The sequence below is a fragment of the Oncorhynchus kisutch genome, linkage group LG11 (genome assembly GCF_002021735.2).
Source record: "Oncorhynchus kisutch isolate 150728-3 linkage group LG11, Okis_V2, whole genome shotgun sequence".
In the NCBI taxonomy this organism is placed as follows: Eukaryota; Metazoa; Chordata; class Actinopteri; order Salmoniformes; family Salmonidae; genus Oncorhynchus; species Oncorhynchus kisutch.
This window is the reverse complement of record NC_034184.2, coordinates 23,862,259-23,876,372: the sequence shown is the minus strand read 5'-3', so window position 1 is coordinate 23,876,372 and position 14,114 is coordinate 23,862,259. Positions and strand designations below refer to the sequence as shown.

General features: G+C 40.6%; 1 protein-coding gene across 1 annotated transcript in view; it reads left to right on the top strand.

The window, feature by feature from the left end:
* Positions 1–200: 200 nt before the first annotated feature.
* Positions 201–14,114, top strand: part of got1 (glutamic-oxaloacetic transaminase 1, soluble) — a 23,103-nt gene continuing 9,189 nt past the window's right edge. The window contains exons 1-3 of the mRNA XM_031835465.1: positions 201–474; positions 12,833–13,014; positions 13,309–13,432. Of these exons, the coding sequence (XP_031691325.1) occupies positions 366–474; positions 12,833–13,014; positions 13,309–13,432 (415 nt within the window). The 5' untranslated portion in view covers positions 201–365. The remainder of the gene's footprint in view (positions 475–12,832; positions 13,015–13,308; positions 13,433–14,114) is intronic.

Below are 14,114 nucleotides of genomic sequence, written 5' to 3'. Positions count from 1 at the left end.
TTGGCCAAATCCACGTTTTCCACTAGTTGGCAAAGCTACAAAGTCAAAATTGGCAATGTCGTAAAAATTATAACAAAAATGACATATTTGGATATCATTTAGGGTTAGGGTTAGGCAATTGTTATCAGTGTGGTTAGGGTTAATGTTAGGTTTAGGTTTAAAATCAAATTGTATTGAGAAGAGAAATTGTAGAAATAGGCGGGGTCTATGACTTTGTGGCTGTGCTAACTAGGGACGACCTCAAATCCATCCAAGTTGAAGGTGAAAGTATTTTCCTATCTCGTCCTGTAGCACTTTACACAGCGGTTTGTGCCCGGGTTGTTTAACGCTTTGTCTAGACAAATAGTCATCAAATAGTCATCATTATGTCGTTATTCGGAGAGGTTCCCCAAGCCACCCCAGTGGCTGTATTCAAGCTGTCGAATGATTTTAAAGAGGACGCGAACCCCAAGAAGGTGAACCTCGGAGTTGGAGGTAAGAGATGATGATGATGCGTCAATCGCTGGGATGAAGTAAGCAAGCTAGCTAACATTTGGATCACAGAGTTCCACTGCGATAACAATGCACCTGCTGCCTGTCCGATTTCCTGCACCATTAATAATCGCATAGTTCATTTACTAGCCAACCGTTCAACCGTGGCTAACTAGCTAGCTAACGTTAGCAGCTAACTTAGTGTTTATTTGTACATTTTATTTAATCTTTATTTAACTAGACAAGTCAATTAAGTATAAATTATTACTTACAATGATGGTTTAGTATACCATAGCTAATCCCTTATAACTAGTCCATCATCTGAAATGTTGTGTTGCAGGGCCCTGTTTGAAAACTGGGTAACATTTTACTTGACACCCAGTGTCAGAAGACGGTCATAACCATGTCGTAACAGCTGACATAACTTGTCATAACATGTCACAATATGGTCATAACACTGTCATTGCATATATATATATATATTAAGCAACACCTGGTGTGACCTATTGCGTTATTTTATGGCTGGTTATGACACCTACATCAGAGTGTCAAAACCTACATTTATTCAAATGAGTGTTTTCCCTGCCAAGAAGTTTCCTTTCATTTGAAAGTCTGTCACTTAGATCCTTTGTTTTTGTTGTAATAAATTCTTTACAGTCATGTTTTTTTCATCGTATTTTAATTCACTTGTAGAAAATACACTTTATGACACTGTCATGAAGCATTATGACCATCCTGTGTCACTTTACTTGGACTAAGAAAATACACTTTATGACACTGTCATGAAGCATTATGACCATCCTGTGTCACTTTACTTGGACTAAGAAAATACACTTTATGACACTGTCATGAAGCATTATGACCATCCTGTGTCACTTTACTTGGACTAAGAAAATACACTTTATGACACTGTCAAGAAGCATTATGACCATCCTGTGTCACTTTACTTGGACTAAGAAAATACACTTTATGACGCTGTCAAGAAGCAATATGACCATCCTGTGTCACTTTACTTGGACTAAGAAACTACACTTTATAAAACGGTCAAGAAGCATTATGACCATCCTGTGTCACTTTACTTGGACTAAGAAACTACACTTTATAAAACGGTCAAGAAGCATTATGACCATCATAATCATATAAGCCATGGTGGGCCTATAATGTACATGTCCTTATATCAGTCATCAGTCAAAAAGGGTCATCAGTCCTGCTCCTGAAATCTGCTCCTGCATTCATCCCAGTCATCATCAGCAGAGCATTGAGGTAGGCGCATGTCTGACATCAATGTTTGCGCAATTGCAATGATACTTTAACATGGTCAATTTTTTATTTTTACATAACAGAATCATACTGTTGACACAAGCTGGGGTCTAATGGAATGCTTTGCCTTGTGTGGTAGGTTTTAGGTTTTGACACTTATGTAGGTGTCATAACCAGCCATAAAAGTATGCAATATATGTCACAACAAGTCTAAATCTATGTCATGACAGTGTTATGACCATATTATAACAGGTTATGGCAAGTTATGTAAGCTTTTATGACATATTATGACATGTTTGACTGTGTCATAACGTGCTATGACACTGGGTGTCAAGTAAAGTGTCAACTTTTTGCATTCTCCCTCAATGTTGTGACAGACTGGATCTGTTCTATGTGTTGAGACCTTTTCACCTAACCAATCAATCAGGATAGCATGATGTCCTTTGCTTTCCGTGCTGATTGTTCAGGATCCCTAGATAGCCTAGCAAGGCCTATATAACCTGTCGTTGGCAGTCATCCAAAGAAGTGTCTCTGTCACTGCAGTAAGGAGGACTGGAACAGACTGGAACATGCCGGTAGTTGTAGCTGGAGATCAATGAGTCATGGTCATATCACTGTAAGTTAAGATAAATTGACTGTAATCATGAAGTAATTCACTCCCATTCACTCTCTCTACGATCCTCCTATGAGAGACTGTAGACAGAATCCCCTTTCTTATTGTCACACAACCCACATTTCCATTTAGTCACACAGTGCATTGCACTCACACATTACCATTCTTCTGACTGGATCTTTGTATGGAGTGTTATTATTATTTAACACTGCAGCGTAAAGGCTGAAATCTCCATGTGTGATCTGTGACTGCTTGCTTGGCCTCTCCGGACTAAAGGATTTGCATTGCGCTACATTTGAGCAGAGCTACGCCAGAGATCTGGCCAAAGCTCTGTTGTTGTCACATGGTGTTAAACCCTCTATTAACAATTCATAAGAGATGGAAAAACGGTGGCGGATTAGGGTCCTATTGGAACACTTTACAGTTATTTCAGAAAGTATTCATACCCCTTGACTTTTTCCACATTTAGTTGTGTTACAGCCTGAATTTAAAATGGCTTACATTTACATTGTTTTGTTACTGGCTTACACACAATGCCTTGTAACGGTCGTCGAAGGTGGAAGAAGGTGAGGACCAAGGTGCAGCATCGTATGTGTCCATATCTTTTAATAAAGAACTTGAACACTGAACAAAAACAATAAACGGACAACCGAAAACAGTTCTGGCTGGTGCAGACACACAACAGAAAACAGAAAATAATCACTCAACAAAACACAATAGAAAACAGGCTACCTAAATATGGTTCTCAATCAGGGACAGCGATTGACAGCTGCCACTGATTGAGAACCATACCAGGCCAAACACAGAAATAGCAAATCATAGAAATAGGAACATAGACAACCCACCCAACTCACGCCCTGACCATACTAAAACAAAGACATAATAAAATAACTAAGGTCAGAACGTGACATCCCCATAATGTCAAAGTAGAATCATCTTTTTAGAGATTAATTAAAAATGAAAAGCTGAAATGTCTTGAGTCAATAAGTATTCAACCCCTTTGTTATGGCATGCCTAAATACGTTCGGAAGTAAAAGGTTGCTTAACAAGTCAAATAATAGTTTGCATGGACTCACTCTGTGTGCAATAACAGTGTTTACCTCATCTCAGTACCACGCACATATAATTATCTGTAAGGTCTCTCAGTCGAGCAGTGAATTTCAAGCACAGACCAGGGAGGTTTTCCAATGCCTTGCAAAGAAGAGCACCTATTGATAGATGGATAAATAAACAATAAAAAAAAACAGACATTGAATATCTCTTTGAGCATGGTGAAGTTATTAATTACTCTTTGGATGGTGTATCAATACACCCAGTCACTACAAAGATACAGGCTTCATCCTAACTCAGTTGCCAGAGGGGAATAAACCGCTTAGGTATTTTCACCATGAGGCCAATGGTGACTTTAAAAACAGTTAGAGTTTAATGGCTGTGATAGGAGAATACGAAGGATGGATCAACAACATTGTAGTTACTCCACAATACTAAGCTAATTGACAGAGTGAAAAGAAGGAAGCCTGTACAGAATATAAATATTACAAAACATGCATCCTTTTTGCAACAATGCACTAAAGTAATACTGCAAAAAATGTGGCAAGGCAATTAATCTTTTGTACTGAATACAAAGTGTTTTGTGGTTTCGATTCCCGCTGGGGCCACCCATATGTAAAATGTATGCACTCATGAGTGTAAGACACTTAAAAAGTGTCTGCTAAATGGCATATGATATTATTATTATTATTATTATTATGTATGGGGCAAATCCAATAGAACACATTACTTAGTACCACTCTCCATATTTTCAAGCATTGTGGTGGCTGCATCATGTTATGGGTATGCTTGTAATCATTAAGGACTGGGCTTTTCAGCATAAAAAATAAAGGAAATGTGTAAGGTTCTGTATTTATTTTCTTAGTCAACCTTGTGTTCTGTTTCATTATGTTCTTGAACGTAGCCCTGTTTCTTTGTGTTCTTGAACGTAGCTCTGTCTTTCATTTTTGTTCATTGATTTCACCTGTGTTAGTTACTCACCTGGTCTCATCAGCTCCTTATTTAGTTCAGTTCATTCTGTTTGTGCCTTTGTGAGGTATTGTTCGTTTTGACTCTACTAAGCCTTTTCCTAGCTCGTTTGTGAGAACCAGTTATAGCCTTCAGTCTTAGTTTTGATTCACCTGCGTGTTTGCCTACCTGTGTATGACCATTGCCTGCCTGTGACCACGATTCCTGCCTTCTGTGAAGGTGAATTAAACACCTGCTGCACCACCTGGGAGATTAATTCAGCTTTCAGCAGGACAATAACCTTAAACACAAGTACTGTATACACTGGAGTTGCTTACCAAGAAGACAGTGAATGTTGTTGAGTGGTCGATTTAACAGTTTTGACTTAAATCTGCTTGAAAATAAATCTATGGCAAGACCTGAAAATGGTTGTCCAGCAATAATAATAATAATAATCAACCATTTGAAGAATTTAGAAAATAATAATAGGCAAATGTTGCACGATCCAGGTGTGGAAAGCTCTTAGAGACTTACCCAGAAAGACTCACAGCTGTAATCGCTGCCAAATGTGACTTTAACATGTATTGACTCAGGGTGTTGAATCTAATCAAGATATATTAGTGTTTTATTTTTCATACATTTTTTTTTTTACAAATGTTAGAATTATTCTTCCACTTTGACATTACATAGTATTTTGGCTAGATCGTTGACAAAAAAATAACAATTAAAACATTTTTAATCCCACTTTGTAACACAACAAAATGTGGAAAAAGTCCAGGGGTGTGAATACTTTCTGAAGGCCCTGTAAATGTATGCCTCAATGCCTTACCTGAAGTAATCGCTAACATGATTGGATGGGTGTAAGCAAGCATTCCACTACATGTAATGTTTTATATGTATATATTTTTTACATTGAACTAGGCAAGTCAGTTAAGAACAAATTCTTATTTACAATGACGGCCATAGCTTTGACCAATCCAATCATATCAATGAGGAATACTTGAAATGAGGAAAGGATGGATGTTGTTGGATCAGTGCCTAAACTAGCTCTTGAGAACCCAAGGGGGTATACCATTTCTGTTTGTAAATGGGTATCAGAATGTGCATGTTGAACTTTTGTTGCATACATATCCAGATGATGCTGCGTACTATTTTGCGCAAGGACGCTGTCAGAATGCTCAAAGTGTAAACCTGCTGTATGGTGACACTGCGTCTGCTCTTTCCCCCTCCCCCTGCTCTCTCTCTGCAGTGCAGGTCAGAACAGTTTTAATTTCCCTGATTAGCACAGGTCAGGCCTACGGCCCAGTAATTCCTTCCTGTAGTAGACTAACATTAGACTGGTACTGTGGTCAGCTGGCTGAAAATAATAATAATAATAACTGACATATGTACATATGCTACACCATGTGTTTACATGCTCATAGAGCACATAGACCCATGTCCCTTCTCTTGAACTTCAGTCACAAATTATACAGTTAGTCGGGCTCTTTTAGAAAGTGGATGTGGAAGTATGTTTACAGACTATAATAGTTGAGTAGGTAAGAGTCTGTAGACAGGAGTGCCCTCTCCTCTTTAGCTCAACAACACTGTTTACTCTGATTTAGTAACTTACTAGTTTGGCTTTCTTATCAGTGATGTCTGACTGGAATTTAGGACAGCAGAGGAAAGTGCACAGCCGCAGTCTTTGACATTCATCAGGTTGTAGCCTGATCCGTTAAAACTATAAAAAAAGAAACCTTTGCAGAGTTGACCACCACCCACTTAAAAAAAAGACTTCAGTTTACTATAGAATACTAAAGTACTTACTATAGAATTCTGTTGTAAACTGTAGGTATAACACGTCTATTTCTATTGGCACAAGCACTGTTCATGAAACAAACTGTTCACAACCCTCTGGTTGGCAGAGAGAAAATTTAGCAGTTTTAAAGCTTATTTCCTGCAATTCCAAACATTTTGCCATGGGATGGAGGCTTTATTTTGCCATTTTAACCCAATGAGTCCTACCATCGTGCCATTGTGATTTAGGACCTCCAACCACTTTTAAACATTGTGTGTTTATCTATTTCTTTTGCATCCGTTGGGTACCAACCATTAGTCTGTGTGGTTAACATGGGCTGAGCTAGAGCAATGTTTGTGAGACAAGGGTCTCGAAGGGGCCCAGGGCTGGGTCTTTTTACAAAATCATCTGTAGAGTCAGAATGGTTTGAGCTACAAAGCGATCTATGAAAATCGGAGACTCTCACGAACTCGCACTTGTAACATGTTTTGCTCTACGACAGTCACAAGCTATACAAGAGTCGTTAAAAGGTAAGGGGTTCTTCTACATAGCATAATAATACTGTAATAAGCTAACAGTTGCTGTCACAAACTCCAAACTCCACACAATTGTCACGGACTAGTTGGACATACATTTCCCACTGACCAAACAATGTCTGTACTTACTGCATTTATATAGATACATTTTTATTAGGTTTTTGCTTTGCAGGATCTTATTTTTTTGTTGTTGATGTTTGTCAATAAAAGTCATGAATGTAACTGTTTATGTGAAATTATTTTGTGTTCTACTTGTTGTCCTGAAAAGAACATGGCTGGACATGCAGATAAATGAACGTTTGTCATGGGGTGCAGAGAAAGTGGTGCAGTTTTAAAGCAAATTCCTTATGTGTTCATGTGATATTTGAGTGACTAAAAAAACGTTAGCTGACATGGGTTAGTTGTTCTGGACATTTCTGACAAATGATAAATACAGTTGAAGTCAGAGGTTTACATACACTTAGGTTGGCGTCATTAAAACTTGTTTTTCAACCACTCAACAAATTTCTTGTTAACAAACTATAGTTTTGGCAAGTCAGTTAGGACATCTACTTTGTGCATGACACAAGTCATTTTTCCAACAATTGTTTACAGACTGATTATTTCACTTATAATTCACTGTATCACAATTCCAGTGGGTCAGAAGTTTACATACACTAAGTTGACTGTGCCTTTAAACAGCTTGGAAAATTTCTGAAAATGATACCATGGCGTTACAAGCTTCTGATAGGCTAATTGACATAATTTGAGTCAATTGAAGGTGTACCTGTGGATGTATTTCAAGGCCTACCTTCAAACTCAGTGCCTCTTCGCTTGACAACATGGGAATTCAAAAGAAATCAGCCAAGACCTCAGAAAAAAAATTGTAGACCTCCACAAGTCTGGTTCATCCTTGGGAGCAATTTCCAAATGCCTGAAGGTACCACGTTCATCTGTACAAACAATAGTACGCAAGTATAAACATCTTGGGACCACGCAGCCGTCATATCGCTCAGGAAGGAGACGCATTCTGTCTCCTAGAAATTAACTTACTTTAGTGTGAAAAGTGGAAAACAATCCAAGAACAACAGCAAAGGACCTTGTGAAGGTGCTGGAGGAAACAGGTACACGAGTATCTATATCCACAGTAAAACGAGTCCTATAGCGACATAACCTGAATGGCCGCTCAGCAAGGAAGAAGCCACTGCTCCAAAACCGCCATGAAAAATCCAGACTACGGTTTGCAACTGCACATGGGGACAAAGATCGTACTTTTTGGAGAAATGTCCTCCGGTCTGATTAAATAAAAATCAAATCAAATGTATTTATATAGCCCTTCGTACATCAGCTGATATCTCAAAGTGCTGTACAGAAACCCAGCCTAAAACCCCAAACAGCAAGCAATGCAGGTGTAGAAGCACAGTGGCTAGGAAAAACTCCCTAGAAAGGCCAAAACCTAGGAAGAAACCTAGAGAGGAACCAGGCTATGTGGGGTGGCCAGTCCTCTTCTGGCTGTGCCGGGTGGAGATTATAACAGAACATGGCCAAGATGTTCAAATGTTCATAAATGACCAGCATGGTCGAATAATAATAAGGCAGAACAGTTGAAACTGGAGCAGCAGCACAGTCAGGTGGAAGTTGAAACTGGAGCAGCAGCATGGCCAGGTGGACTGGGGACAGCAAGGAGTCATCATGTCAGGTAGTCCTGGGGCATGGTCCTAGGGCTCAGGTCCTCCGAGAGAGAGAAAGAAAGAAGGAGAGAATTAGAGAATGCACACTTAGATTCACACAGGACACCGAATAGGACAGGAGTACTCCAGATATAACAAACTGACCCCAGCCCCCCGACACAAACTACTGCAGCATAAATACTGGAGGCTGAGACAGGGGGGGTCAGGAGACACTGTGGCCCCATCCGAGGACACCCCCGGACAGGGCCAAACAGGAAGGATATAACCCCACCCACTTTGCCAAAGCACAGCCCCCACACCACTAGAGGGATATCTTCTAAAAATAGAACTGTTTGGCCATAATGACCATCATTATGTTTGGAGGAAAAGGGGGACGCTTGCAAGCCGAAGAACACCATCCCAACTGTGAAGCACGGGGATGGCAGCATCATGTTGTGGGTGTGCTTTGCTGCAGGAGGGACTGGTGCACTTCACAAAATAGATGGCATCATGAGGATGGAAAATTATATGGACATATTGAAGCAACATCTCAAGACATCAGTCAGGAAGTTACAGCTTGGTCGCAAATGGTTCTTCCAAATGGACAATGACCCCAAGCATACTTCCAAAGTTGTGGCAATATGGCTTAAGGACAACAAAGTCAAGGTATTGGAGTGGCCATCACAAAGCCCTGACCTCAATCGTATAGAACATTTGTGGGCAGAACTGAAAAAGCGTGTGTGAGCAAGGAGGCCTACAAACCTGACTTAGTTACACCAGCTCTGTCAGGAGGAATGGGCCAAAATTCACCCAACTTATTGTGGGAAGCTTGTGGAAGGCTACCCGAAGTGTTTGACCCAAGTTAAACAATTTAAATGCAATGCTACCAAATACTAATTGAGTGTATGTAAACTTCTGACCCACTGGGAATGTGATGAAAGATATAAAAGCTGAAATAAATCATTCTCTCTACTATTATTCTGACATTTCACATTCTTAAAATAAAGTGATGACCCTAACTGACCTAAGAAAGGGAATTTTTACTTGGATTAAATGTCAGGATTTGCGAAAAACTGAGTTTTTAAATGTACTTGGCTAAGGTGTATGTAAACTTCCGACTTCAACTGTAGCTCTCTATGGTCTGCAATGACTGACATGACTTGAGGAAAACTGCTGATGCACTACCCAATGAAATTGCACCTTGAGCATTCTACTATTGCAACTTTCAGTAGTAAGTTGAAAGCCAGACTGGGTTCTGACCCTTTGCACCCCCACAGTTTGGGAATTACTGCTGTAGGATACTATAAAGTGCATTCGGAAAGTATACTGTGCACTCAGACCCCTTTACTTTTTTCACATTTTGTTACATTACAGTGGCTTGCGAAAGTATTCACCCCCCATGGCATTTTTCCTAATTTGTTGCCTTACAAACTGGAATTCAAATTTATTTTGGGGGGGGTTTGTATCATATGATTTACACAACATGAAGATGCAAACCATTTTTTATTGTGAAACAAACAAGAAATAAGACAAAAAAACGGAAAACTTGAGCGTGCATAATTATTCACCCCCCAAAATCAATACTTTGTAGAGCCACCTTTTGCAGCAATTACAGCTGCAAGTCTCTTGGGGTATGTCTCTATAAGCTTGACACATCTAGTGATAGGTGAGAATTGTCTGTTAATTGAATGATTAGAATATTCCGCCCTGAAACATATAATTGTATGGAATTGATTAGAATGTATAAAGTCATAATCAATAAATGTGTATCAATAAATGTGTAGTCCTAGTCAGAATTAGGGTAAAGACAATATGTCTATGGTATTTTAAACACAGACTGTCTGAGCTTGGTGCCGACCTGACTAGAGATTTGGGAGAGAACGGGGAGTACGTCTCAAGGACAAAGTCACCATCTCTGTCGACTGGGGAGTGAGACAGACAGTGTGTGCGGAGCAGGACATGTGTGTGAGTCTGTTTGTGTGTGTGCGTATGGCTGGGTGAATGTGTGGGCGTGAGAAGTCAGTATAAAATTAATTGATTTGTATTCTTGACTTCAGAACGTTCCGTGAATAAACCTTTTTGACCATTTAGCTGGGCCTCTGTCTGTTTCAATCGACCAGGATCTTACAAATTCTGGTTTGCAGACAGAGTAATATAATTAAATTTGGTGATGTACCTGGAGAACATAATTCTGTTATCATCTAGCCACTGGGATTTTTGTCCATTTTTCAAGGCAAAACTGCTCCAGCTCCTTCAAATGGGGTGGGTTCCGCTGTTGTATAGCAATCTTTAAGTCATACCACAGATTCTCAGTTGCATTGAGGTCTGGGCTTTGACTAGGCCATTACAATACATTTTAATGTTTCCCCTTAAACCACTCGAGTGTTGCTTTAGCAGTATGCTTAGGGTCATTGTGCTGCTGGAAGGTGAACCTCTGTCCCAGTCTCAAATCTCTGAAAGACTGAAACCGGTTTCCCTCAAGAATTTCCCTATATTTAGCGCCATCCATCATTCCTTCAATTCTGACCAGTTTACCAGTCCCTGCCGATGAAAAACATCCCCACAGCATGATGCTGCTGTCACGAACTGGCTCAAAGCCCGTAAAAAAAGGGAGACAACGTGGAGATAAAACATATTTATTAAATAAAGTAAACTAAGTACAATATACAATGGTGTGTGTAATCAGTAATCAGTAGTGTAAGTGAGTGTTTTGCATGCATGAATGTGATAATGCAGGGTGTTGAAAGGTGCCAAAGCAAACAACCAAAAGGCCACCAAGATACACAACCAAATCTGTAAAGGTGTCTGCATGGAGAGAGTCTCGTCCATGAATGGGGAAGTCGTGTATTTATCCTGGGACACACTGGGCCCAGGTGTTTCCCATGTAGCTGACGACCCTCCCAACTCCGCCCACCGGCATCCTAATAAGGAAACAAGAACAAAGAGAGAATACGGCAGACAGAGTGGGAGGGTCGTCACACTGCCACCACCATGCTTCACTGTGGGGGATGGTGTTCTTGGGGTGATGGGAGGTGTTGGGTTTGCACCAGACATAGTGTTTTCCTTGATGGTTAAAAAGCTCAATTTTAGTCTCATCTGACCAGAGTACCTTCTCCAATATGTTGGGGGAGTCTCCCACATGCCTTTTGGCGAACACCAAACATGTTTGCCTATTTTTTTCTTTAAGCAATGGCTTTTTTCTGGCCACTCTTCCTGTCACGGTCGTCGTATTGAGGAGACCAAAGCGCAGACGAAAAACACGAAGTACACTAACCAAACAAACAAACTAACAAGGCGAACGTGACTGCTAAAGAAACATTGTGCTAACAAGCAACATAACATTGACAATAACCCACGAAATACCCAAAGAAGATGGATGCCTAAATATGGTTCCCAATCAGAGACAACGATAACCAGTTGCCTCTAATTGAGAACCAATCTAGGCAACCATAGACATACATAAACACCTAGATGGTAAACAACCCCATACACCTACAAAAAACCCTAGACAGTGCAAAAACACATACATCACCCATGTCACACCCTGACCTAACCAAAATATATAAAGAAAACAAAGAATACTCAGGTCAGGGCGTGACACATCCTTAAAGCCCAGCTCTGTGGAGTGTATGGCTTAAAGGGGTCCTATGGACAGATACTCCAATCTGCGCCGTGGAGCTTTGCAGCTCCTTCAGGGTCATCTTTGGTCTCTTTGTTGCCTCTGATTAATGCCCTCATTGCCTGGTTCTTGAGTGTTAGTGGGCGGCCCTCTCTTGGAAGGTTTGTTGTGGTGCCGTATTCTTTCCATTTTTTAATAATGGATTTAATGGTGTTCCATGGAATGTTCAAAGTTTCGGGTATTTCTTTATAACCCAACCCTGATCTGTACTTCCACAATTTTGTCCCTGACCTGTTTGGAGAGCTCCTTGGTCTTCATGGTGCCGCTTGCTTGATGGTTCCCCTTGCTTAGTGGGGTTGCAGACTCTGGGGCCTTTCAGAGCAGGTGTATATATACTGAGATCATGTGACAGATCATGTGAAACGTAGATTGCACACAGGTGGACATTATTTGACTAATTATGTGACTTCTGAGGGTAACTGGTTGCACCAGATCTTATTTAGGGGCTTAGTATACCATTTAAATACTGTAGTAAACTGTAAATACTACAGTAAAGACTGCGAAAACACTACAGTGAACACTATACTATTTATACCATAGTATACTATAGTATTTTTTCATGTGGATGAGACATACGGTAGGCCTAATTACATATTAGTCTACTTGGATCTTGCAGAGCAGTAAAGCTTCTAGTGTAGTAGAGCGCAGGTGAGAGTGTTTGTGACATTTCCATCTGAGTTAGATCTCTCCTCAGGTTGTCAGTGTTCATTGGCACCTTCCCCTCTTGAGTGGGTTGCTCATCAAGGCAGTAATGCCAGCTGGAGAGAGAGCCATAGGGCCAGAATTGGGCTACTGCAACATTTGCACCGTAAAACAAACTTAACCTGTAAATGTGTCTCTTCCCTCCAGCCTACAGGACAGATGAGGGCCAGCCCTGGGTGCTGCCCGTGGTTAAGAAGGTGGAGAAGATCATCGTAGCGGACAACAGTCTGAACCATGAGTACCTGGCCATTCTGGGTCTGCCTGAGTTTAGGTCCTCTGCATCCAAGATCGCCCTGGGAGAAGACAGCCCTGCCATCCAGGAGAACAGGGTAGGGTCGTTTTTGAAGTGTGATTGTGTTAGGGGAGTTGTGTTGTGTGCATGATTATGCAGATATTGAGCTGAATTTAAAGGAATATATTTACATTTGTACTGGTGCGCTACATTGCTCCTAAGTAGTTATCAAGTCACTTATTTAGTGTGTATCAGCCACCACCTTCTCTCTCCCTCTGTCTATCTCTCCCCCTCTCTCTCTACTCTCTCTCTCTCTCTCTCGGTCACCCTCTCTCGCTCTCCCTCACCCCCTATCTCTCTCTCACGTTCGCTTCCTGTCTCTCTCTGTCAGGTGGGAGCGGTGCAGTGTCTGGGGGGTACAGGTGCTCTGAAGATGGGGGCAGAGTTTCTCAGACGCTGGTACAACGGGAATGACAACACAAAAACACCTGTCTATGTCTCAGCGCCTACCTGGGGTACACACACACACACACACACACATGCACACAGGAACGACAACACTTAAACACCTGTTTACATCTCTGCTCATACGGCTGATTCAGGGCTGTATGAATGTCCTCAAATAAGATAGAAACTTTTCATTGTTATTGTTATGTTATCTGGACCTTATACTGCTAAATTGTCCTCTTAATAGTTCATTAATAGGTGACTATATACAGTGCCTTGGGAAAGTATTCAGACCCCTTGACCCCTTTTTCCACATTTTGTTATGTTACAGCCTTATTCTAAAATGGATATATATTTTTTCTTCTCATCAATCTGCACACAATACCCCATAATGACAAAGCAAAAACAGTCAAATAAATAAATAATATTTGCTCATTTATTAAAAATACTAGACTGAAATATTACATTTACATAAGTATTCAGACCCTTTACTCTGTACTTTGTTGAAGCACCTTTGGCAGCGATTACAGCATCAAGCTTGGTACACCTGTATTTGGGGAGTTTCTCCCATTCTTCTATGCATATCCTCTCAAGCTCTGTCAGGTTGGATGGGGATTCTTTTTTTTACAACATTTTTATTTAACCTTTAACTAGGCAAGTCAGTTAAGAACAAATTCTTATTTACAATGCTGGCCTACAACCGGCCAAACCCGGATGACGCGTCTCCCTATGGGATTCCCAATCACAGCC